Source organism: Dermochelys coriacea, chromosome 18 (genome assembly GCF_009764565.3).
Source record: "Dermochelys coriacea isolate rDerCor1 chromosome 18, rDerCor1.pri.v4, whole genome shotgun sequence".
Lineage (NCBI taxonomy): Eukaryota > Metazoa > Chordata > Testudines > Dermochelyidae > Dermochelys > Dermochelys coriacea.
Window position 1 is genome coordinate 22,326,152 of NC_050085.1, and position 25,097 is coordinate 22,351,248.

Consider the following 25,097-nt stretch of genomic DNA (forward strand, 5'->3'; position numbering starts at 1 on the left):
AGAGTATAAAATCTCAGGGTTTCACACCAGACCCCTCCTGTATTTTAATTCCAAAACATCAAACACAAATCAACTTTGAAAAAACAAAACAAAAAAACTGGACATTCCATATTCTGCAACAACAAAGGTTGGAGAGTTAAGCATAAAATTCTAAAAACATATCTCTCTGCTATATACTGTGACAGTAGCTTTCCCATGTAGCAAGACCAGTACTCTCTAGCTCACAAGCACATAATCCTCTCTAGACAGACAGACTAGTCCGGTAGCAATTTGAAGGACAAATAAAATGAGAATATTCCACTAAATGTATGAAGAAAAATTTGCTTCTTTACTGCATCCACACCGGATTGTTTAGATACAGCCTGGCTCCACTCCAGAGACATTTGGTGGAGACAGATTTTGGATGGCTCTTTAGGAATCAATGGAGTAACAAAATATTCCTGCCTCTCTGTCATTCCCAAAGAAACCTCCTCACAGCAATCCTATTGGAGAGGCCGTGAAACCTAGAGTCCCTGTAACTATTCCCTCTGTTTCTCTTTCCTGCAGTAATCCTAACACTTTAACATTTCTCTGGACTTTTCAGGTTATTCATAGCTGGCATTAATTTAGCAACAACACAAACAAATTAGCAACTGAGAGACAGAGGCTGGCATATACAACTCATGAAATTTCAGACAGTTCCAAAATTATGACAGCAAGACTGAATTACTAGGTTATTCATAGTGTGTAGCATGAGACAGGAGGTTGGCTTTCTGGGCAGAGGGATGGCTTCAGAGTGCAATTGCTGTAATAGCATCACAGGCATTAGTTGGGTTGCCTTTTAGTATCTGTGGTCACCCTTCTACTATGGCAAAGGATCAAAGAGGTGAGATGCTGAAGGGGTACAAAGATTAACCTGTGAATAAAGGGTCACAAAGAAAAATAATTCATGTTTATAGAACACTTTAAAGGCATTTATTTAATTAAATTCCACTGACATTTAATGCCTTTCAATGACTAAGGTTTGCATAGCTGTTTATCTCAAACAAAGGCGTCACAGCATTTGTGCTTCAACCTAATCCCCTTTCTCAAGTCAGAAGTGATCAAGAGAAAATGAAAAGTCAGGCTCTACCTGACAACTGTGTTCATTTTAATACGTAAATTGGGACTGACACCATTTTTGTGAGCCGTTAGAACTACTTATCTCTTCTTCAGGTTCTTCTGTTTCATATGAATATTTCCAAGTCAGATAGCAGTAGGGTGATCTTCTAGACTTGCCTGGCTCAAGAAAGCAAATGTACCAAAAGAACAGTGATTTTTCCTTTTGCATCCCCCTGTGCTCTCTTGGTTATTAAAATGAAACTAGATGAGAAGGGAGTGGAATATCCAGTTCCACTATGACCTTTTTAAATCAAATTAATGATAAATGGCTTAATGTGCTATTGATTAATAGAAATGAGCAGTTTCATTTGTCATAAATATCATGTTCACTAAAATGTTATATTGGGCCTATCATCATAAGTGAATAGCTAAGGTCATTGGTTCAATATTTCATGAATGATAACTTCTTTGAAGCCACTACAGAAATATTGAAAACATTTCAAATTATAATGAGATACATAAGTCACTAATAATGATGTTTTAAGTTACATTCTTATTAATAAAACTCTGAGCAAAATTAAGGTGCATTATCCCCCTATTTGGGGATTAAACAGATTCATTTAGTGTCTCAACCATCCAGTTACAATTTCATAGGGTCTAAATCTATTGTAGATTAAATGTTTATTTACTAGAAAATTGCTAGTGAATAGGTTTAGTCTTCATAGTCAGGACTATGAAGTTCAGTGGCCATCTATTATTTTCAGATTAGGTGCTACACCATACTAAATTGAATTTCCCTTATAGAATTCGTTTCACACCATCACCAAGCTGACTACAAGTAAGATGTGTGCGTTTTGATTTTCAAAAAGGATTAATTAAAATATTCTCTTTCAATATGCATTCCTTTGGATAACACTCTAGTCCAGTTTCATCTGCATGCTGCATTTTAACATAGGATTATTGCAATTATAGTGTGTGTACTGAGGAGTTTCTAATGTAGCTAAATCAAGCCCTGAAGGCTTTGCTGGACCCAAATATTTATGTAGCTCCCTACTTCATATTCTTAACCCTTTAGTCCTGATGTGCTCATACAAAATGACATGTCAGGAACTGATCAGAGCTCTAAGGCCACATTAATACTAAGCAAAAAGGCACTGCAAATTATCACTGATGGGAACACTGAGTTTGCAAAGCACGTACTGCACCTTGCAGTAAGACTCAATCTTTTTTGTACCAGTTGTCCCAAGCATTGTAACCAAGATCTAGCACACGTCCAGCTGAACCAGAATAATATACAACAGTTTCTCAATTCATTTACAGGAAGCTTTGCAGCTACACCAATTTGGGTCAGACAACATGGTCTCAAGTGCCAGATGATATACATCTCTACCCTGTCCTTCACCACATACAACCACACTACGACCACCAAGACGGCCCAGTGCTTGGACAAAATCAGCTCATGGATAAAGAACAGCTCGCTGATGCTAAACCTGAACAAAACAAATGATGGTGGCCAGAGGAAAGCCCTTTGAAGAGTGTGCAGCCTTGCTGCAGTCTCCTTTGGTTGAAGGTGGACACCCGCAATTGGTCAATTTGGTCCATAGTCTAGGAAAAGTCTTGGATTCCTCACTGATGCTATATTTTCATACAGAAAGCATTAGTCACAGATGCTGCTATCATCTCGGTTGGCTAGGAGACTCCATCCCATTCTAGCGGGCAATGACCTTTGTCACTTCTTGGCAGGACTACAGCAACGTGATATATCTGGGCAGGAAGTATTCAGCACTTAGGAAACTCTAATTAGTACAAAATGCTGCAGTGCATCTCCTCAACAACAGAAGCTACTATGAGTCCACCAAACCTGTCCTCTGCTCCCTACAATGTGCTCTTGTTGCCAAGAAGGCTAATGGCATTTTGGGCTGTTTAAGTAGGGACATTGTCAGCAGATCGAGGGACGTGATCATTCCCCTCTATTCAGCACTGGTGAGGCCTCATCTGGAGTACTGTGTCCAGTTTTGGGCCCCACACTACAAGAAGGATGTGGAAAAATTGGAAAGAGTCCAGTGGAGGGCAACAAAAATGATTAGAGGGCTGAAGCACATAACTTATGAGGAGAGGCTGAGGGGACTGGAATTATTTAGTCTGCAGAACAGAAGAATGAGGGGGGATTTGATAGCTGCTTTCAACTACCTGAAAGGGGGTTCCAAAGAGGATGGATCTAGACGGTTCTCAGTGGTATCAGATGATAGAACAAGGAGAAATGGTCTCAAGTTGCAGTGGGGGAGGTTTAGGTTGAATAGTAGTAAAATCTTTTTCACTAGGAGAATGGTGAAGCACTGGAATGGGTTACCTAGGGAGGTGGTGAAATCTCCTTCCTTAGAGGTTTTTAAGGTCAGGTTTGACAAAGCCCTAGCTGGAATGATTTAGTTGGGGATTAGGTCCTGCTTTGAGCAGGGGGTTGGACTATATGACCTCCTGAGGTCCCTTCCAACCCTGATATTCTATGATTGTACACTGGCTCCCCATAGAAATTCATCTCAAATTCAAGGTTTTGGTCCTTATCTACAAGGTACCCCACAGCCTGGGCTAGTGCTACTTAAAGCTGTGGGATGAAAAATGTGGTCAACTATGCTTCTTTGACACAATCGGTAAAGCTCATTTGTGCAGAGCACAGGACTTCTGCAGAGGCCAGTCTGAGACTGTTGAATTAACTGCCCCAAAAACTAAGGACTATCACAAACCCACACCATCTTGCATCTTTCTCTGAAGCACTTGATATTGGCCCTTCTCAGAAACATGTACTGGACTTTCTAGGCCTATTGGCTCATCTGTTTCTCTCTGTATCCTTATATTTCACTGATCACCAAAATATCTGAGTGCCTCACCAACTGATTAAAGTGAACACAAGATGATCCCTCTCTTTTTCTCCCCTTCTGTAAATCAGTTCACATTTTCCTTTATTTTAAAATTGTAGATTTGATGGGTCTATTGAGGGAAGGCTTGGCTGAAACCACGGTGTTCACATTTTGCTCTGAAGTTGGTATAGAGCACTTCATCTTGAAAAACATCTTTGCCTGTATGTCCCTAATGACATCTGCACAGCTCTGGGAATATTATCCTTCACGAATCACTGCAAAGAACATGTTAACAAGCACAAAGCTTGTTTTTGTAGGGCCTGTGAAAAATATGGCAATGTCCTGGACAAACCTTACTGAATTAAGTTGATACTTAAATAAATTTAAGTATCTTAGGAGCTGATCTTAAAAATGCAAATGTTTGTATGTTATTGTGAGCTTGTGTGCAACTTGTCTAGGAGACATGACTAATATAAACTTTGGGAAGTACTATGAGCCTCAAAGGACTCTTTTAAACAACAGCTAAAATAAGAATGAACTGCAAGTTAAATATGCTTCCCAGAATGCAAATGCATCTTCTCTGGTTATGCAAAAATTCAGCCTTTGAAGCTTTGCAAGGTGGGAACCTTTTATCTGCTGATCACCTGTCACATGAGGACAAATCAAAGACCCAAAAACCGTATAAAGAAGTAAAGCACAGATTTCCTGGTTGTACTTATGCTGAGCAAAAGATGTAAAGATCTGGTAACCACAGGAAAACCCCTGGTTGGGGTTAAAGGACTATTCACCAGCCAGAGCTCTTGTTGAACAAGGGGGTGACCTCTGGTAAACTTATCAGCATGCATGTAGGTTCTTTTATTGTTTTAATGTTTTTTCTATAAAGCTTTTACTTTAAGAATAAATGTGCTTGCTTAGAAAGAGGTGTAGTAACTTAACTATAGGAATTACACTGTTTCCTGTCTCCAAGAAGAAAAATAAAGCAGGGTTGCTTAGGCAGTCTGACTTTTCTGAGGAATTCACAGTGTAGGTAGAGATCTATGCAGCCTAGAAATACTCAGTCAAGAGAGAGGGAGATGTGTGTCTCCACCCAAGAGAGGCAACAACTAGAGAGCTGAAAGTTGTAAGAATGGGTCTGTGATGAAGTGGGACTGTTCTTAATGTTTCCTCTGAATACTATAGGGGTGCCTCAGTCTCCCCTATGCATTTCTTAAGTCTCTAGGTGGTGGTATAAGGGGGTGTAATTGTTGGAGACCAAATGGCCAGTGTACATAAATGGCCGACACTCTGTCTCCTGGCAAATGATGGCGTGGGCCCTTCCCCCCTGGAAGGTGATAGCTAAAGCGGTTGGAGAACAAAGGAATCAGGTGACCTCCTGGCCCGGGAAAGGGACAAAACCTATAGGAGGAGGGGCTGGAGGGTGAGTTTGAGGAAAAAGGTTATCAAAAAAAGTTGAGTAGCCACATGTTATAAAACACCTAAACAAAATGAATAGGGCATGGAAGGGAAAATCATTTTTAAAAACTTTCAATCCAGATGGGGAAAAACAATCTTATGTTGCATTCCATTTCCGCCTCCCTTTCTGGTCTGTTTATAAAATGCTGATCCTACAAATGCACATGTGAATAACTTAAATGTTCACCTCATTAGAGCCTCACACTGTAATTTTCTCAGGCAGGAAGCTGTCTCAAATGCTTGTAAAACAAATAATATATTTGTGGGCACTGCATAATTTTGTTTTTCATTTTAATAATCTACAGTGTTATCAGTAACTTTAGAAAAGAAGTTAATTTGAAATATATGATTATGTTGATATCTGTTTATTTGAACACTGGTTTCTGCTTAATTAAAAACACAGGGGGAGGGAAGAAGGCAAACCAATGTCTGCCAAACAGAAAGAAGAAAATTGAAACAAACACAGGAACAAACTGTGATTTTCATCTTCTAGGAAAACAATCAGACTATGGAGAGCTGGACCTGGCACACGCAACCTGAGGAGCCATGTCCAATTTCACATTCTGAACTCCCAGGTCAGCAGAGGCTGGCAGTGCTGTGCATGATTTAAATAACTGCTATAAACAAAAATTTCCAATAACCGCAATAAGAAAATTCCTGCCTGACGTGTCATATTTTTACAATGAAATTCTCCTTCCCATCAGCTTATTTTTGAAAACAGAATATGCAGTTTCCAGTAAACATTACACAGAAAGAGGTTTTAAGGAAGCTTTCCACAGTGCTAAGTAAGTGTCAAAGGAGGCACTTCTACTGATGCTTAATGCCTTAACAGCATGGTGATTTCAATGACAAAACATGCCTAGGATTTGGGAAGTGATATTTTTCACTCAGCTGTACCACACAAAAGGTGGTAACTGAACAAATGCAATCAAACACGAGTTTGTTCTTTTCTTCTAACTGTTTAGCAATCTTTCTTTAGCAAAATAACTGCTGATATCACAGCAAGAGCTGTACATTAAGTTCTTAGTTTCAAAATTAAATATGAATTTCTGTGATGTATACTTTTTTTTTTTTTTTTTAAGAACTAATTTAAAATTTATATTGGGCACTTTGTTTTTTGCCAAAACAACTAGTCAACAGATCCCAGGCAGAGTGAACACAATCTCTTTTCTATGCACACTACAGAATGGCCACCTTTGCTACTAAATGAACCAATAAACTAAAACAAGAAAGTTTCATAGGTGCAACTCTTAGTCCTTAAGAATTTAATTAATTATTCACTTATTTAAAAAAATCTTTTCAAACTACTGTAGAATCAGAAACTCTAACGAAACTGTGACTGTAATAAAAATGTGACAGGATTTCAGTGGTTAGAGTAGAGAGTTGGGTCTTATTTTCAGCTCTGAAAGTGATTCGTTGTGTAACCTCTGGCAAGACAATTCACCTTTGTGTATTTCAGTTCCCACATCTCTAATGAGGATAGTCTCTACCTCATGAACCCCATAAGTTACTGTTACTAAAATTAAGTTCCTTGAATAGAAGTTTCCATAGAAGTATCATTAATTGACTTTTTTGGGTATTCCCGGGTTCAAATCACCTTGAAGTGAAATTTAACTATGAAATTGATAGCAACAAGAAGAGCAACATACCTATAACACAAAGCATGCAATATTAGTTCCAGCTGTGCTTGTTCTTGCTGATCCATTGTTTACGAAAAGAAACCTAGTTTGTTGTTTGAACTTTGCTGGGAGTAGGTGGTATTAGTTCTTACAAGCTATTAGAGCTGCTACAGAAACAGCTGCTTAGCACAGAAGGATACAATTGAGATTCACCATATTTGTAGCTTACATACAAATTGGATAATTAAATTAGATGAAATGCATTCATGCAATTCCTACAAAAATGCATGTTGCAGAAAAAAACTTGACCTGTAATCAAACAACATGCAGCTCATAATACATTGCATACTTTTGGACAAGACTCAAAATATTTGTTTCCTTATTAGTTTTTTGTTTCCTTATTGTTTGTTTCCTTATTAGTTGTAATTGATTTATTTGGTATTTAGTGTGCAACACCACCTTACAATGCTGTACACACATGCTATCTTTAGTTTTAAGACACATACAGTTTCATTCTGTTACTCAGAGAAAGGCCTTGGGTACCTGGTGCCATAATATCTCTAAGACCACGACTTTCTTTTTACAATAAAACACTTTCCAGAGCCCTGTCTTTTGGACACTGCACACAATTACACCTGAGAGGAAGAATTTAATCAGAAAAATGTGAATGATAATTGGGAATCATTTAAGAATTTGCTAGATGTCCAGAAAGCCACAATCCTATAACTGAAGGCGGCGGCTGTGCTGGTTAAAAAACCAACCTGGTTTAAAGGGGAAGTGAAGGCAGCTGTAAAAAATATAAAAATATATAACAAATGTAAGAAAGGGGAAGTTGATAGTAATAAATATAAACCAGAAGTTAGGAAATGTAGAAATTTGAAAAGGGAAGTCAAGGGACACAAGTAGAAATCTATTGCCAGCAGAGTTAAGGACAAAAAGAAGAAGTTTTTAAAATATATTAGGAACAAAGAATCTCATCAATGGTATCTGTCCATTATTAGACAGAAGTGATAGAAATATCAATAATAATGCAGAAAAGGCAAAAGTGTTAACTAAATATTTCTGTTCTGTATTAAAAAAAGAAATGATGCAGTCTCATCATATGGCAATAACACTCTTCATATTCCATAACTCTAGAGCAGCAGTCTCCAACCTTTTTATACTCAATGTCACTTTTTGAATTTAAGGGCAACCCAGGATCTATCCCACCTGTTCCCCGAGGCCCCGCCTTCCCCAAAGCCCTCCCCCTCCATCCCCTCCTCCTTGTTCACTGTCCCCCACCCTCACTCACTTTCACCAGGCTGGGACAGGGGGTTGGGACTTGGGAGGGGGTGCAGGCTCTGGGCTGGTGCCAAGGTATTCAAAGTGTGGAAGGGGGCTCTGGGCTAAGCCTGGGGCAGGTGTGCAGGAGGAGGTGAGAGGTGCAAGCTCTGGGAGGGTGTTTGGGGGCAGAAGAGGGCTCTGGGCTGGGGCAGAGTGTTAGGATGCAGGAGGGGGTGCTGGCTCTGGGAGGGGGGTCAGGGCTAGGGCAGGGGATTGGGGTGTAGGAGAGTTTGGGGTACAGGAGGGGGCACAAGGTGCTGGCTCTGGGAGCGGGCTCAGTGTTGGAGTGTGGCCTCCCAACGGTCGGCACTTACATCAGGCAGCTCCCTGTCGGTGGCGCAGCGAGTCTAAGGCAAACACCCTGCCTGCCGCGGCCCCACGCCACTCATGGAAGGGGCCAACGCACCCGTGAGGGAGGGCACGTGGCTCTGCGCACTGCCCCTCTCTGCAGGCAACGCCCCCAAAGCTCCCATTTGGTCAGAGTCCCCCATTCCCGGCCAATGGGAGCTGCGGGGGCAGTGCCTGAAGGCAGTAGCAGCACATGGAGACCCCGGGGCTGCAGGGACATGATGTCCGCTTCTGTGAGTGGCGTTGGGGCCATGGCACGCAGGCAGGGAGCCTGCCTTAGTGGCAGCCTGCTACACTGCCGCAGCCAGAGATCGCGATCGACCGGGAGAGTCCCCAGGATCGACAGGTTGGTGACCACTTTTCTAAAGAATGTTAACCAGCAGTTACTAAGGTTAGACATCATTAAATGAGCACATCGAGGTAATTTGCCTCCAAGAATTTTACAAGACTTGGCTGACAAACTTGCTGGACCATTAATGTTGTTTTTCAATAAGTCTTGGAGCACTAGGGAAGTTCCAGAAGACTGAAAGAAAGCTAATGTTGTGCCAATTTTTTAAAATGCTAAAAGGGATGACACAGGAATTAAAAGCCTGGCAGCCTGACATTGATTCCAGGCAATGGAATGGCAGATGCAGGACTTGATTAATCAACAATTAAAGGAGGGTTATGTAATTAATGCAAATCAATAATGGATTTATGGAAAACAGATCCTGTCAAACTAACTTGATATCTTTTTTTGATGAAATTACAAGTTTGATTGATTAAAAGTAGTAATGTTGATGCAATAGAATTCTGTAAGGTGTTTGACTTGACACTGCATATTTTGAGTAAAAAACTAGAACAGTATAAAATTAACATGACGCTCATTAAATGTACTAAAAACTGGTTAACTGATAGGTCTCAAAATATAACTTGTAAACTGGGAATCGTCATTGAGCGGGTCTGTTTCCAGTGAAGTCCCACAGGGATCGGTTCTTGACCCTATGCTATGTAACCTCTTTTTTCAATGACCTGAAAGACAATATAAAGTCATAAATGATAAAGTTTGCAGATCCCAAAAATTGGGGGAAGGGTAAATAGACAGGTCACTGATTCAGAGTGATCTAGATCTCTTGATAAACTGGGTGCAATGAATGATAAGCTGGGCGCAAGGAAATATGCGTTTTAATGGTTTAATGTAAATATATACATCTGAGAACAAAGAATGTAGGCCATACTTAGAGAATGGGGGATTCTATCTTGGAAAGCAGTGACACTGAAAAAGATTTGGGGGTCACGGTGAATGAGCTGAACATGAACTCCCAATGCGACTCTCTGGCCAAAGAGCTAATGCAATCATGGGATGCATAAACAGAGGAATCTATAATAGGAGTAGAGATTATTTTACCTCTGTATTGGGAACAGGTGCAGCCACAGCTAGATTACTGTGTCCAGTTCTGATGCTCACAATTCAAGAAAGATGTTGATAAACTGGAGAGGGTTCAGAGAATAGCCACCAGAATGATTAAAGGATTAGAAGACATGCATATGTGATAGATTCAAAGAGCTTCATCTGTTTAACCCGGTGGTTCTCAACCAGGGGTACGCAGAGGTCTGCTAGGGGTTAGGTACATCAATGTATCTAGATATTCATCTAGTTTTACAACAGGATACATAAAAAAAGCACTAGAGAACTCAGTATGAATTAAAATTTCAAACAGACAATGACTTGTTTATATTGCTGTATATACTATACACTGAAAAGTAGAAGATTTATATTTCAATTGATTTATAACTATATGATAAAAATGAGAAAGTAAGCAATTTTTCAGTAATAATGTGCTGTGACACTTATGTCTGGTTTTGTAAGCAAGTAGTTTTTTTAAGTGGGGTGAAACTGGGGGTACACAAGACAATCCTGAAAGGGGTACAGTAATCTGGAAAAGTTGAGAACCATTGATTTAGCTTAACAAAGAGAAGGTTAAGGGGTGATTTGATTAGTCCGTAAATCACTACATGGGGAACAAATATTTAATAATGAGCTCTCCAATCTAGCAAAGAAAGGTAGGACGGGACCAATGACTGAAAGCTGAAGCTAGGGCTTGGTTACACTTCCATTTAAGAGCGCTCGAACTTGCTGGCTCAGGGGTGTGAAAAGCCACCGCCCTGAGCGCTTGAAAGCGCTAGTGTAGACAGGCTCTGAGCGCCCGCGCTCGCGGGCTCCCCTCGGGGAGGCGGGTAACCGGCCGACTGCAAAGCGCTCCCGCCACAGCGCTTTGAAGTTTCCAGTGCAGCCATGCCCGAGACACATTCAGAGTGGAAATAAGAGGGAGGGTAGTTAACCAGTGGAACAGCCACCGCGGGCCGGTGGAGTCTCCCTGCCGGGCAATGTTTGACTCAACGCGGGGGGTTTTACTCAGTTATCTGCTCGAGGAATTAGCTGGGGCCGGTCTCTGGCCAGCGCTCGCCAGGCGCTCGGGCAAGCTGGTCCCTTCCCGCCCTGGAAACGTTGGCCCCCGTGGGGAGGGAGAGAGGGGGAGCCCGGGCGCTCGCTCCAGGCCCCGGAGGGCCACAGCCTGCAGCGGACGGAGCGCCAGAGAAGGGTGGCTCTCGGGCCCCGCCCCCGCTCCTTCTCCCCTCCCCTCGCCCGCGCGAGCGGATGCCCCGAGGGAACCTGGGGCGGGGCAGGCACAAACGCTGACGGGCCCGCAAGCGGCCGACCGGAGAGGTGGGGGCCGGTCGGGCACCGGGGTCATAGTCCCCGCCACAGGCCTCTCCCTCAGCCCGGCGCCCCCCACCACTGCCGCTACGCCGCGGCCCGCCGCCCTCACCTCCCGCCGCACGTTCAGCAGCGAGTAATAATCCTCGTTGTCCGGCACCTCCTCCCCCAAGGCCGCCGCCATCTTGCCGACCTCTCACCCCGCGCCGGGGCGGGACTAGGGGCGGAAGAGAGCCCGGGCGGCCGAGGAGGTCGCGCCACCGCCGCAGCGCCCCTGGCGGAGCGGAGGGGCATCTGGAGGCAGAGCGCACGCGCACCGCGCACCGAGCGGGCGCTGAGACGACGCACAGGCACGGGCGCGGCACAGATCACGTGGGGCAGACGTCCAGAAGACGGCGCGCGGGTGAAGCGAGCGAATGGGCTCTCCTCTAGTGCGCATGCGCTCTGTTACGTCCGCTCGCAAGGCTGGAGCCGCATCGCCGGAGCCCCGCGACTCAGCCCGCGCGGTCTGTGCCCCAGGGACTGACCTCGGCCCTCCCCGCGAGCGGGCCCCTCCGGCCCCCCCGGGACTCCGCCCCGCCCCCTCCCCTAGCCCCGCCCACTGGACCCCTCTGCCCTTCCCCCTCCCTCCCCGGGCCCTGCCCGTGGGACTCCTCAGCCCCCCCCCGCCCCCTCCCCTAACCCCGCCCACTGGACCCCTCTGCCCCCCCGGACTCTGCCCTTCCCCCACCCTCCCCGGGCCCTGCCCGTGGGACTCCTCAGCCCCGCCCCCTCCCCTAGCCCCGCCCACTGGACCCCTCTGCCCCCCCCGGACTCTGCCCTTCCCCCTCCCTCCCCGGGCCCTGCCCGTGGGACTCCTCCGCCCCCCCCCGGGACTCCGCCCCGCCCCCTCCCCTAACCCCGCCCACTGGACCCCTCTGCCCCCCCCGGACTCTGCCCTTCCCCCTCCCTCCCCGGGCCCTGCCCGTGGGACTCCTCAGCCCCCCCCCGGGACTCCGCCCCGCCCCCTCCCCTAACCCCGCCCACTGGACCCCTCTACCCCCCCCCGACTCTGCCCTTCCCCCACCCTCCCCGGGCCCTGCCCGTGGGACTCCTCAGCCCCGCCCCCTCCCCTAGCCCCGCCCACTGGACCCCTCTACCCCCCCCCGGACTCTGCCCTTCCCCCTCCCTCCCCGGGCCCTGCCCGTGGGACTCCTCAGCCCCCCCCCGGGACTCCGCCCCGCCCCCTCCCCTAACCCCGCCCACTGGACCCCTCTACCCCCCCCGGACTCTGCCCTTCCCCCACCCTCCCCGGGCCCTGCCCGTGGGACTCCTCAGCCCCGCCCCCTCCCCTAGCCCCGCCCACTGGACCCCTCTGCCCCCCCCGGACTCTGCCCTTCCCCCTCCCTCCCCGGGCCCTGCCCGTGGGACTCCTCAGCCCCCCCCCGGGACTCCGCCCCGCCCCCTCCCCTAGCCCCGCCCACTGGACCCCTCTGCCCCCCCCGGACTCTGCCCTTCCCCCTCCCTCCCCGGGCCCTGCCCGTGGGACTCCTCAGCCCCCCCCCGGGACTCCGCCCCGCCCCCTCCCCTAACCCCGCCCACTGGACCCCTCTCCCCCCCCCGGACTCTGCCCTTCCCCCTCCCTCCCCGGGCCCTGCCCGTGGGACTCCTCAGCCCCCCCCTGGGACTCCGCCCCGCCCCCTCCCCTAGCCCCGCCCACTGGACCCCTCTGCCCCCCCCGGACTCTGCCCTTCCCCCTCCCTCCCCGGGCCCTGCCCGTGGGACTCCTCAGCCCCCCCCCCGGGACTCCGCCCCGCCCCCTCCCCTAACCCCGCCCACTGGACCCCTCTGCCCCCCCCGGACTCTGCCCTTCCCCCTCCCTCCCCGGGCCCTGCCCGTGGGACTCCTCAGCCCCCCCCCCGGGACTCCGCCCCGCCCCCTCCCCTAACCCCGCCCACTGGACCCCTCTGCCCCCCCCCGGACTCTGCCCTTCCCCCTCCCCCCCGGGCCCTGCCCGTGGGACTCCTCAGCCCCCCCCCGGGACTCCGCCCCGCCCCCTCCCCTAACCCCGCCCACTGGACCCCTCTGCCCCCCCCCGGACTCTGCCCTTCCCCCTCCCCCCCGGGCCCTGCCCGTGGGACTCCTCAGCCCCCCCCCGGGACTCCGCCCCGCCCCCTCCCCTAACCCCGCCCACTAGACCCCTCTGCCCCCCCCGGACTCTGCCCTTCCCCCTCCCTCCCCGGGCCCCGCCTTCTGCCCCCCCGGGCCCTGCCCGTGGGACTCCTCTGCCCCCCCCCAGGGACTCCGCCCCCCCATCTGAGCGGGCCTGCCCCTCCTCCTCCCCTAACCCCACCCACTTGACCCCTCTGCCCCCCCGGACTCTGCCCTTCCCCCTCCCTTCCCGGGCCCCGCCTTCTGCCCCCCCGGGCCCTGCCCGTGGGACTCCTCAGCCCCCCCCGGGACTCCGCCCCGCCCTCTCCCCTAACCCCGCCCACTGGACCCCTCTGCCCCCCCCGGACTCTGCCCTTCCCCCTCCCTCCCCGGGCCCTGCCCGTGGGACTCCTCAGCCCCTCCCGGGACTCCGCCCCGCCCCCTCCCCTAACCCCGCCCACTGGACCCCTCTGCCCCCCCGGACTCTGCCCTTCCCCCTCCCTCCCCGGGCCCCGCCTTCTGCCCCCCCGGGCCCTGCCCGTGGGACTCCTCTGCCCCCCCAGGGACTCCGCCCCCCCATCTGAGCGGGCCTGCTCCTCGCCCTCCCCTAACCCCGCCCACTGGACCCCTCTGCCCCCCCCGGACTCTGCCCTTCCCCCTCCCCCCCCGGGCTCCGCCTTCTGCCCCCCCGGGCCCTGCCCGTGGGACTCCTCTGCCCCCCCCAGGGACTCCGCCCCCCATCTGAGCGGGCCTCCCCCTCCCCGAACCCCACCCAATTGACCCCTCTGCCCCGCCCAGGGACTCTGCCCTTCCCCCTCCCTCCCCGGGCCCCGCCTTCTGCCCCCCCCCCGGGCCCTGCCCATGGGACTCCTCTGGCCCCCAGGGACTCCGCCCTTCTCCCCTCCCTTCCCGGGCCCTGGTTTCATCCTGTCTCTCCGCAGCTGTGTCCCCTGCTTCCCCGAGAGGTAAATGGAGAATCCGTGACCCCCCCACCAGACCGAGCCTGGTAATTCATCCCCGGGTTGGGTTACTGGGCTCTGCCTTGCAGCGGGTGCCCGGCTCCTTCCTCCAAGCCTGAGGACTTTTGCTGGGTTTCTCCTCCACAGATGGCAGAAGGTCCTTCCCATCGGAGTTTTCAGTACTGCCATGGTATTTTATGAACACCTTTTCCTACATGAATAGGCACCATCCGCTTTTTGTTTCCTCACTTAATTGCTTCGGGTAGGTTTACATACCTACAGTCCTATATTTGGAAGGGTAATTGTCATGTATATGTATGCCTCACACTTTTATTGCAAAATCTAATTAATTTAAATTGGGTGCCCTTCCTTTGTAACATTATTAAAATGCATCTGTTATATAATGTAAAGTATGTAAATATCTGGGAAATTACACAATTGCAAAAGGGAGTCTGGAAAAGCTGGTTAAGAAGTTTGGAGCGATGTGGTCACCTGGTTAATACTTCTCCAACCCTCTCTAATTTTGCTATAATGTTGTTTCTCAGAAACCTTCAGCAAACATCCATTGCTGTTCCCACCCCTTCTGTGCTACACCTGCTGGAAAACTCTAGGCACTTCCTTGCAGGTTGGAGAAATCAATTTCTTTTCACTTCAGTCCTTCTTAAGAGAAAGTGTGGAAAGCCATCTTTGCCCTCCTTGAAGCAGATCTCAAGTCTTTTGGTTTATGTAATGTCCAAGGTAGATTATAGTCCCTTATAGGATTTTGGAACAACCAAAGTAAGGACAAGAACTCAAATATTCACGCATTTCATGTTGGGACAGGATAATTTGGGTGTATGTAAGCAATTAGATGTAGACTTTGAACCGGGATCCATGTTTTTAAAACACATGCTAGTGCTTTTTATTAGAGACATATCCTAGTTAGTAGCACACCAAAAATCTAATTCCAGGTTCTAATCTTGCCTTTGACACTGACTCCTCTGACCTTTAGCAAGTTACTTCACTTCTCTAAGTGCAGAATGGGGATAATGATACTTATCCAGCTCACAGTGATATTGTGAGGTGTAATTAGCAAATGTCTGTAAAGCATCTGCAAAATGAAAAGTGCAAGATTTTATATACATACTGAGTCTTAATATATTAACTCCAGACTATTGCTGACTGGGGACACAGAAGCATGCAGTTGTGTTTTTGCCTTTAGAAATCTAATATTTACCATGACTTAACTTCTCTCCTTTCATTCTTCTTCTTGGAGGTAAGTGCAGATAGCCCTGTTGTACCTGGAGCCTTTTTGTACCCTTGCAGATTTTTAGACTGGGGTTCCCTGAAGTATAATAAACGCTTTGCCCAGTGTCAAGCTGGTTCTATGTTGAAAATGCTTTATGCTCCATCTTTGCTCTCTTGTCCATGTCCCGTGCCAGATAGAATCATAGAATATCTGAGTTGGAAGGGACTAGTCCAACCTCCTGCTCAGAGCAGGGCCAATCCCCAGTTTTTGCCCGAGATCCCTAAATGGCACCCTCAAGGATTGAACTCACAACCCTGGGTTTAACAGGCCAGTGCTCAAACCACTGAGCTATCCCCCCGCAATCATGTTCCCTGACGGGGAAACAAACCCAGGCTGCGGCGGTGAGAGCGCTGAATCCTAACTCCTAGATACCATCAGACCTGACTCGGGAACTCACTAAGAAGCAGCATGATGAGAGGATGGCAAAATCTTTTGATGAACCTCAGATTGTGCTTCAACGAGGGCACCACTCAGGCAATATCCAGACAGGATAAATGTTCCTGGAGTGTCAGTCCTCCCGTTATCCTTTATAGGTTGTTTAGCACTGGAGCAGTTTGGAATGTGATTGGATAAATAGAAGGCCAGTCATAAACTTAGTCCAGGGCTGAGATGTGTTTATTATACGCTTCCATCTTGAGGAGATGGACTTTGTTTCTCTCCTTTTGAAGAAGCCAATTATATGATGGGAGAAATAATGGAAATATAGATTTGTAGCACATGGAAAAACCCTCACAGCAGAACATCTGACAAAGCTCAGCTTCATATTTCAGTTCCTTGCCCTACGAATTTGCTGTATTCTCCCTACTGAGGTATAGTCAGAAAGAAAATGATATGACAGCAGTAAAGCAAAGTCTGAAATCTATTATCACAGTCTTATCTTTAAACAGAAGTTACAAGTAAATGTATTCTTATTGTTCACATTCAAAATGACACAGAGCGTTTGCTCTCATAGAATAGAAACTGTCTGGGTATTTAGGAAACTGCCTCTGTGTTTAACAGCTTCACAGCCCTGCTGTGCTGTACTCAGTTTATCCTGGAGGTCATTTGTTTCCCTTTGAATGATAGTGACATTACTGGGAGAGGCAGCTGAGCAATCTGTCCAGGCTCTTGTGTGTCACTGCTGAATCTAAGCCCTTCTCTATAATTCATAAAGAGAAATTACCTATAATCTTTTTATTATTCTCTTGTCATTGAGTCAAGACAGGGATTTAGTGCTATTTTTATCAGTTTCTTACTGCTCTCCCTTCTTCTGCACACTTGGATAGCAGGCTGACTCCGTGAGACAGGGCAGAAAACTTTGCTGAATATGGTCATTTTAAAATCATCTTCACAAGGAAATCTCTAAGCTTCCAGGAAATCTGCAGCATTAGTATCTCTGTCTCCATTCCACCTCCCTCCCTGTTGTTTACTGACATAAAAACAAACTAACTACAGGGAGGCGACAAAAATTGCTTAAGAGCGATTCAAAATCATTAGCTTCAAATATGTATAATGGTCAAAAGGCCCATTGCCAGTCTATTACTATTACATGTGTCCCTAACTTAAGGGTGTAGGTGCATTTAAGTCACTCGGTAGTCTCCTCTTTAGAGCAATAGAGAGATGCTCACCTGTAACAGCAGGTGCTCAGATATCATGCTGCAGTATAAAAACCTGAAGAGAAAGAGAGAGGTTGGGTTTCATTTTACTATAGAACCAAATATGCCTATGGGGAGGAATCCACCTCTCTCCCTGTTGGATTAGGGAGCAAGTCCCAATGACGGTTTTACTCAGCCGCTTATTTTGTCCCACTAAAATATGCAGCAAGACAAAAATAACACAACTTTGAAGGTAGTTTTAAATTGTGCATTTTCCTGAGATGACAACTTCACTCATTTATTTTTTGGTGTGGTATTTTGTTTTTAAGAAGTGTTTGAACTCCGTGTATTTACCCCTTCTGGTCACTTCTGAGTTGAGGTAGTTGTTTCCTGTTATCATTGTCTACCAACAAAGTAACCAAAAATGCCAGCAGGTAGAAAAACATGCAGATAGTGGATATGACGTAAGAAGCAAAAGAGAGCAGAGTGAAAACCAGGAGGGGTGAAAGCCAGCAGAGCACAACTCATTTGGGTCTTGGTCCACAGCTCTTAGAAATCAGTAGTTTTTAGATGAGAGAAGAAAAGGAGGAAGAACAGCCATAGTTGTCCCATGCATGATCTGTGTTATAAGTGGCCTGACAACGTTATCTGACTGTCCTTAGCTCCCTAGACACAGAACGTGTTGGAAAATGAGTTTAGAATGAAAAGAGGAAAATTACCCAATCCTACCTCTGTCCCATATGGCTTTCACATTCGAAGGTGAGGGGAGCTGTATACATACCTGGATAGATAGCAGCACCAGAGGGCTCTTTGATACATGCAAGATAAAGGGAATGTTTAGTGTCACTTGTCAGCATCACTCTTGATACAGTTGGCTGTATGCATTGATGAGGACAATTGTTTCTCCATTAGGTTAACTACATGATGAGTCTGAAAGGACTTTTCTAAACAAAAGTAAGCTCTATTTCACAAAAACTACTGCTGATGTGTGACTTACAAAAATTGTTTGAGAGAGATCTTGGTGTACTGATGAAATAATATTACTAGTCAAAGTCTTTGATCAATCAGTACAGAATACCAAGGTGAGGAAAAGAATAATTGCAATATAAAGGAAAGTGAGATCCACAGCAACAGAAAAGTTAGGAATGGGTGAGTTATCTGAGGGCCAAATCCTGTTCTTAGTTGCAGCAGGGAAAATCCAGAGTAATTCTATTCAAATCAACAGTTACACTGGATTTACATTAGGAAGCTGAGAGTAGAAATCGGCATGCACAGTGTTTGGTCTCCAAAACAACAAACCGACTGTTTGGGCGGCAAATTAACCACCAGAGGGCACCCATGCAGTCCCATCAAAATATTGAACTGGACAGAAAAATTATGTCACAATGTATAGTGGCCAATGAAATTCAAACAGAACAACTCCCTGGGCTCTACACCAAATTGTGACTTGCTATAAAACTTAATGACAGGAAGATTTTGTTTTCTCTATGTGGTGTTGCTTTGATAAGGATACCATGAAGCAAAATAGGGGCTTTTCTTCCCTTTAGGCTGCATAGTGCCCTATAACTAGTCCCTTGATTTCTGTATGTTATGTTAGAATGAGAGCTCTGCCCTCTAAGATAGACAGGTACTAAAAGAAAACTTAATAAAAGTATGATTTCATGTGAAGATGAAGCCATGGTTTCCTACACCATGTTTTGGACGTATCATCATGGAAGCCTGACTTGAAAACAATTAAAAGGTATGTTCAGTCTTAAGTCAACTCTTCTGGTCCCAATGCAGTTGACGAAGGCATCTTTGGGCTTTCCTACACTACCGCGCGGGGTCGATCTGAGATGCGCAACTTCAGCTACATGAATAGCGTAGCTGAAGTTGATATACTTAGATCTACTTACCACAGTGTCTTCACCACTGACGCTCTCCCGTCGACTCTGCTTGCGCTCCTTGTTCTGGTGGAGTAACAGAGTCAACAGGAGAGCGCTCAGCAGTCGATTTATCGTGTCTATATTAGGATAGATATCACTGGATCGATCATTTGCCCGCCAATCTGGCGGGTAGTGTAGACAAGCCTCTCTGAAATCAAATAAGTTCCTCAATTCAGAGAGAGATTTCCATGAAGGCACATTTTCAGGGAAATCCAGTAAGAATTAATTAATTTTCCCCTCACTACAGAGGAGTCATCCAACTATTTAGCAATACATGTCTCCTGACTCAGCACACCTACTAGATTCATTTTTTCCATATGATTTTAGAGTGACATGGTCTGTGATAAAACACAAAAATAGTGACTAAAGTTCTGAGGTTTTGAATTGCCATTGCAGCACCCTATTTCCCAGAGAGTTTTGTCCTTTACTGATAGAAAAAAGCATGACTGTTACTAAGAGGGCTGGGGAATCACATGATCCTTAGGGATGTTAGTGACAGAAAGTTACTGAGAGCTCGCTTTCTCTCTCTCAGATCTTTCCAACATGTTGCTAAAAGACACTGTCACTGATTACACAGCTGACCCTTTCCACTGTAGGAAATTGTTTTGCATTCAACAGATTGACAGATATCTCATGGGAAATTCTGAAGGCCATCCCATCTTGGGTCAGATCTATTTACACTTTTCCTTCGTTCTTTATATGCATGAACACAGGATCTCGATGGTTTAAAAGGTGAATTCAGATGCTTTCTAAATAAATGAATACAAAAAGCTGTTCAAGAGCCGAAATTATTATAAAAAAAAATGACTAGACTTGCAAACTACAAATGAATACATTTTCAAAGAAGATATTTGATGTTTCCTTTCTACTGACCTTCCAAGGCTTCAGTTCAGGCTATAGTGTTTCTCTTGCCTTAGACTCACTGACTACTTAAGATGCATGAAGAAAGCACTTCCCTGTTCTATGTGATTTGTTAGTGATGCCACCAGCTATAGCAAGTGAAATACAACTCTGGAATCAACTCCTGGCTGAGTAGATTCTTACTCTTCTCAGTCCTGGCATAACCATCACATTGCCTCTCCCAAGCCTTCCTAGTTTAGGAGATTAATTTCTGATTCCATATTATAAATAGCCTTACTAGTTTTCTGCTGCAGCTCCAACAGTTTTCTAAAGACCATGGGACATTGATGTCTTCAGTGCCTTCACTCTTCAGATTCTTTCTACATGCTGGTGCATGCCAGTATGTTTCAATGGATTAGGCATGACCCACTTATAAAGAACTGATAGCATCATCATCATTATTTATCTAGAGCCATACATTACTAGGAAACTTTCTACCAGATAGAAAGAAACATGTTCTCTGCCCCAAAGAGATTAAATTCTAATGAAGGTAAATCATCATGACCTACAAGAGCCATTCAGGAGAAGGAGAGGATTACTGATGATGAGAATGAAAGGGGGAGGATGGTATGAAGTGGTTAATTTTAAGGAGAGATCTGAAGAAGAGGGAGAGTGTTTGGTGGATGAGGACAGGGACAGTTTTCCAGGTGAAGTGAGCAGAATGATAGAACCAAGTGAGAATGAGAAAGGTGATAAAGGGAGCCCTCCTGTTTAGAGAGGCATCACGTTGGGCCAGTACTGTCACAGAAGAGGAACTTTCTGCAATCAGCCCCATTCTCAAAGTCCTTGGCATCTAAGCCCAAGTGAAATGGACCAACTTGAGAGCAGGCACAATGCCATCCTACTACGTGATCATGAATAAAGGCATGTTGGAGGCCATGAATGTGCATCAAGTTCTTTTTGCTGATGGCAAGATTCCCAGCTGGGAATGCTGATGAAGGGTGGTGTAGGGTTTTCAGAGACACAAGGGTTCTGCATCCATGCCTGGAAAATCCATAATTTGGCTCACTTTTATTTTAAGCAGAAAAAAGCATTCATGTATGTGCAGGTCTGTGGTCTTAATGACCTGACTTACTATGGAGAGAGGCTTCTCAGCAGAGTCTATCCACTTTCTGCTGCTGTAGAGCCAAAGATAACAAGTTTTTGCCCTTCCTCCAGCCAACTTTCATCTGAACTAATGGACAGTTGTGTCGAACCATTTGCTCTGGTCTTGTATACATGGTAAGAGCATGTGATCTGGAGTCTGAAAATAGGCCTTGTTTAGCAGATTATTTCGGCAACTAGACACCGCACTCTTCATTGGAAAATAGCCCCTGCACAAAGTATTTTTGCTAATATTAACTTAAGTTCCATTTCAGATGAATAGAGGGAAAAACTAGAAGATCCCATAAATTCTGCGGAGCTTGTCCAAGATGTCAGATTACCACCTGATGAAGATTCTAACTCCTAAGGATTACAGCCATCAACCAGAGAGGAAGTGTATGCAGATAGGGCTTTCAGGGAGAGTGCCAGGGTTAGACTGTTAATGTAGTGTTATCTAGGGGCTCTTTGGCTTTAATGAAGGGTGAAGCTTTGATCAGAGTTCTTTCTTAAAAAAAAAAAAAACCCAAAGATCTAGAGTTATATTCTACCCATTGTCCTATCACCAAGATTAATGCTGACTGCCAAATTTTAGTAAAGGTCTTCTTTGGTCCCAGTTGCTGGTATTAGGAGTCCATGGAGAGAATGTCTCTTCACATATAAAAGATGCTATTGATTTCCTGTTACTATTATCCTGACATATGCAGTGTGTGTCTATGGAGCAATGACAGTCCTCCATCACTAGCTTTATGTAAAAGGAATGGTTATTGAATCTCTTCCCATAAAATATAGTCTCTTTTTTTCTTCCAAAATTTGTCAGGCCCCCTGGGAATCTTTCACATTATCTTTTTGAGCAAATTGATTTTTCATTTTGACTTTGTAGGCCTATTATTTTTTAAATTTGGTTCATCTGTGATATGACATTGTGTCTTTCTTTCCTGTAAGTAAAATCTGGTTTTCTGGAGCACTGTTATTGCTTCTGTCTCATAGAAATAAAGTATGATTTTAAAATTCAGGACTTAAAAAAAAAAAAAGACATTTGCATGTCACATGTCATTTCTTTGTGCAAGACACAGGCCCTGATTGCTCCCTCCTTCCAGGCAGATCTCAGAGGATATTGACAACATTTTCAGCTGCATGCTGGTAAATATTGGGTTAGTGCCTGGAATCAACATAGTGGAGGCTGATCAGAGAATTTCAATTGAATACCTGCGTAGTAGAGGACACAACTAGCAAAAAACAGCAGTTCAGGGAGGGATGGTCTTCATATTTGAAAAAGCAAATTAAGTAAAATATTCTTTTCACTGTGTTCCTCTGTCTTGTAGATGGAAGATTATGGGACCTTTTCATTTTAGTGATGAAAAACAAGATGAATTCGTTTGTGACTGGTAGGATGACAAATCCAGAAATGACAGTGCTCCTGAGGGAATGAGGGGCAGTAAGGAAGATAAAAGATATAATTAACTGAGCTCTCTTTGGAGAATTCATCTGCCCCATCCCTCTGGCCAGACACCGTAGTCACCTTTCCTCCTCAGGCAGGTGGACATAGCTCAATACACTGTAGCCATTCCTTTTGCATTTCTTCTGCTCTTCAGGTGAGATGCCACCACCCAAATGAGGAAGAATTAGTTTTTCATTCAAAAAATACCCTCTTCAGTTCCATAATTGGTCACATTGATGCCCCTCGCTCCTGATCTGCAACATACACCCACACCTCTCTCTGAAAGCGCATCTTCTAATTCCAGGCCTGGCCCTTTTCTTAGTAGGCTGACAATCATGACATTGCTTAGTGACATTTTGTGATGGGAACAAAAAGGCAACTAGGCGATGAGGCCAGCAAACTCATTTCACTTGTATCCAATGGAAGCCTCCAGAGGAAAAAAGATTTTCCTTCCAGCATCAATTTTCTCCTAGAAAGAGATTGTTAGTGAAGTTTTGAATATGTCAAGAGGTAGTTTCTTCAGCTTTGGTGTTACCAGCAAGTCTGAAAAATCCAATAGCTCAATATGCACACAAGGTATCTGGGAAGAGAATTGTTGGCCTTTGGTGACCTCTGGCACCTGAAACTCTGCTGATTTAGTAGTTTCCAATGAAAGTTCAATTTGTGCTGCAGTGTGGTGTAAGCCAGTAAACCCATCAAGTGTCTTGAACATTTCAGCTGAATGGATTGACAGCCATAAAATGAACACTGGAATATATACTCAGATCTATTTTGCTACATTAAAACACTGCGTTAAGTTGCAAGGAGCCTTTTTCAGACTCCATATAATTTATCATAAAACCAGCCTCATATTCTGCTTTGGAAGTGAGGAACATACATTAATTAATTGTTATGCAGATCTTATGTTCCATTTATAGCCCATAGGATTTTAGGATGTAGTAATGAGTGAAAACTGGGTATTTGTGTTCACTTCCGTACCCTCCATGTAACATTCAAAATGAGTCCAATTCATTCCTCCAGGGATTTACTGTTTTACCCCATGCTACAGCACAAATTGCCCCACTGATTAGAAAAACTCTTCTACTTCATAGGAGTATTATCTGAGCATTATTACACAGTGTATTTTGTTTCCACTTGATAAATTACCTACACATTAGGTGCTCCATACAGTAGGTCCTGTAATTCTTGTTATCATAGAATCATAGAATCTCAGGGTTGGGAGGGACCTCAGGAGGTCATCTGTTCCAACCCCCTGCTCCAAGCAGGACCAATCCCCAACTAAATCATCCCAGCCAGGGCTTTGTCAAGCTGAGCATTAAAAACCTCTAAGGAACGAGATTCCACCACCTCCCTAGGGAACCCATTCCAGTGCTTCACCACCCTCCTAGTGAAATAGTGTTTCCTATTATCTAACCTAGACCTCCCCCATTGTAACTTGAGACCATTGCTCCTTGTTCTGTCAGCTGCCACCACTGAGAACAGCCTAGCCCCATCCTCTTTGGAGCCTCCTTTCCAATAGGTGAAAGCAGCTATCAAATCCCCTCTCATTCTTCTCTTCTGCAGACTAAATAATCCCAGTTCCCTCAGCATCTCCTCATAAATCATGTGCTCCAGCCCCCTAATAATTTTTGTTGCCCTCTGCTGGGTTCTTTCCAATTTTTCCACAACCTTCTTGTAGTGTGGGGCCCAAAACTGGACACAGTACTCCAGATGAGGCCTCACCAATGCTGAATAAGGGGAATGATCACGTCCCTCGATCTGCTGGCAATGCTCCTAATTATACAGCCCAAAATGCCGTTAGGCTTCTTGGCAACAAGGGCACACTGTTGACTCATATCCAGCTTCTCGTCCACTGTAACTCCTAGGTCCTTTTCTGCAGAACTGCTGCCTAGCCACTTGGTCCCTAGTCGGTAACAATGCATGGGATTCTTCCATCTTAAGTGCAGGACTCTACACTTGTCCTTGTTGAACCTCATCAGATTTCTTTTGGCCCAATCCTCTGATTTGTCTAGGTCCCTCTATCCTATCCCTATTGTCTAGCATATCTACCACTCCTCCCAGTTTAGTGTCATCTGCAAACTTGCTGAGGGTGCAGTCCACGCCATCCTCCAGATCATTAATAAAGATATTGAACAAACTGGCCTTAGGACCGACCCTTGAGGCACTCTGCTTGATACCGGCTGCCAACTAGACATGGAGCCATTGATCACTACCCGTTGAGCCTGATGATCTAGCCAGCTTTTTATCCACCTTAGTGTCCATTCATCCAGCCCATACTTCTTTAATTTGCTGGCAAGAATACTGTGCAAGATGTTTCAAAAGCTTTGCTAAAGTCAAGGAATAACACGTCCACTGTTTTCTCCTCATCCACAGAGCCAGTTATCTCATCATAGAAGGCAATTAGGTTAGTAAGGCATGACTTGCC

General features: G+C 45.9%; 1 protein-coding gene and 1 long non-coding RNA gene across 2 annotated transcripts in view; one reads left to right on the forward strand and one right to left on the reverse strand.

Moving 5' to 3' along the window:
- Nucleotides 1-11,649, reverse strand: part of DNAJC11 (DnaJ heat shock protein family (Hsp40) member C11) — a 73,650-nt gene extending 62,001 nt beyond the window's left edge. The window contains exon 1 of the mRNA XM_043499832.1: nt 11,488-11,649. Coding sequence (XP_043355767.1) covers nt 11,488-11,559 — 72 coding nt within the window. The 5' untranslated portion in view covers nt 11,560-11,649. The remainder of the gene's footprint in view (nt 1-11,487) is intronic.
- A 2,742-nt stretch (nt 11,650-14,391) lies between these two features.
- On the forward strand, nt 14,392-23,969 carry LOC122457042. Its single transcript, XR_006276318.1, has 4 exons — nt 14,392-14,726; nt 15,615-15,719; nt 22,557-22,770; nt 22,977-23,969. It is a non-coding gene; the product is annotated as an uncharacterized LOC122457042 (long non-coding RNA).
- Nucleotides 23,970-25,097: the final 1,128 nt, after the last annotated feature.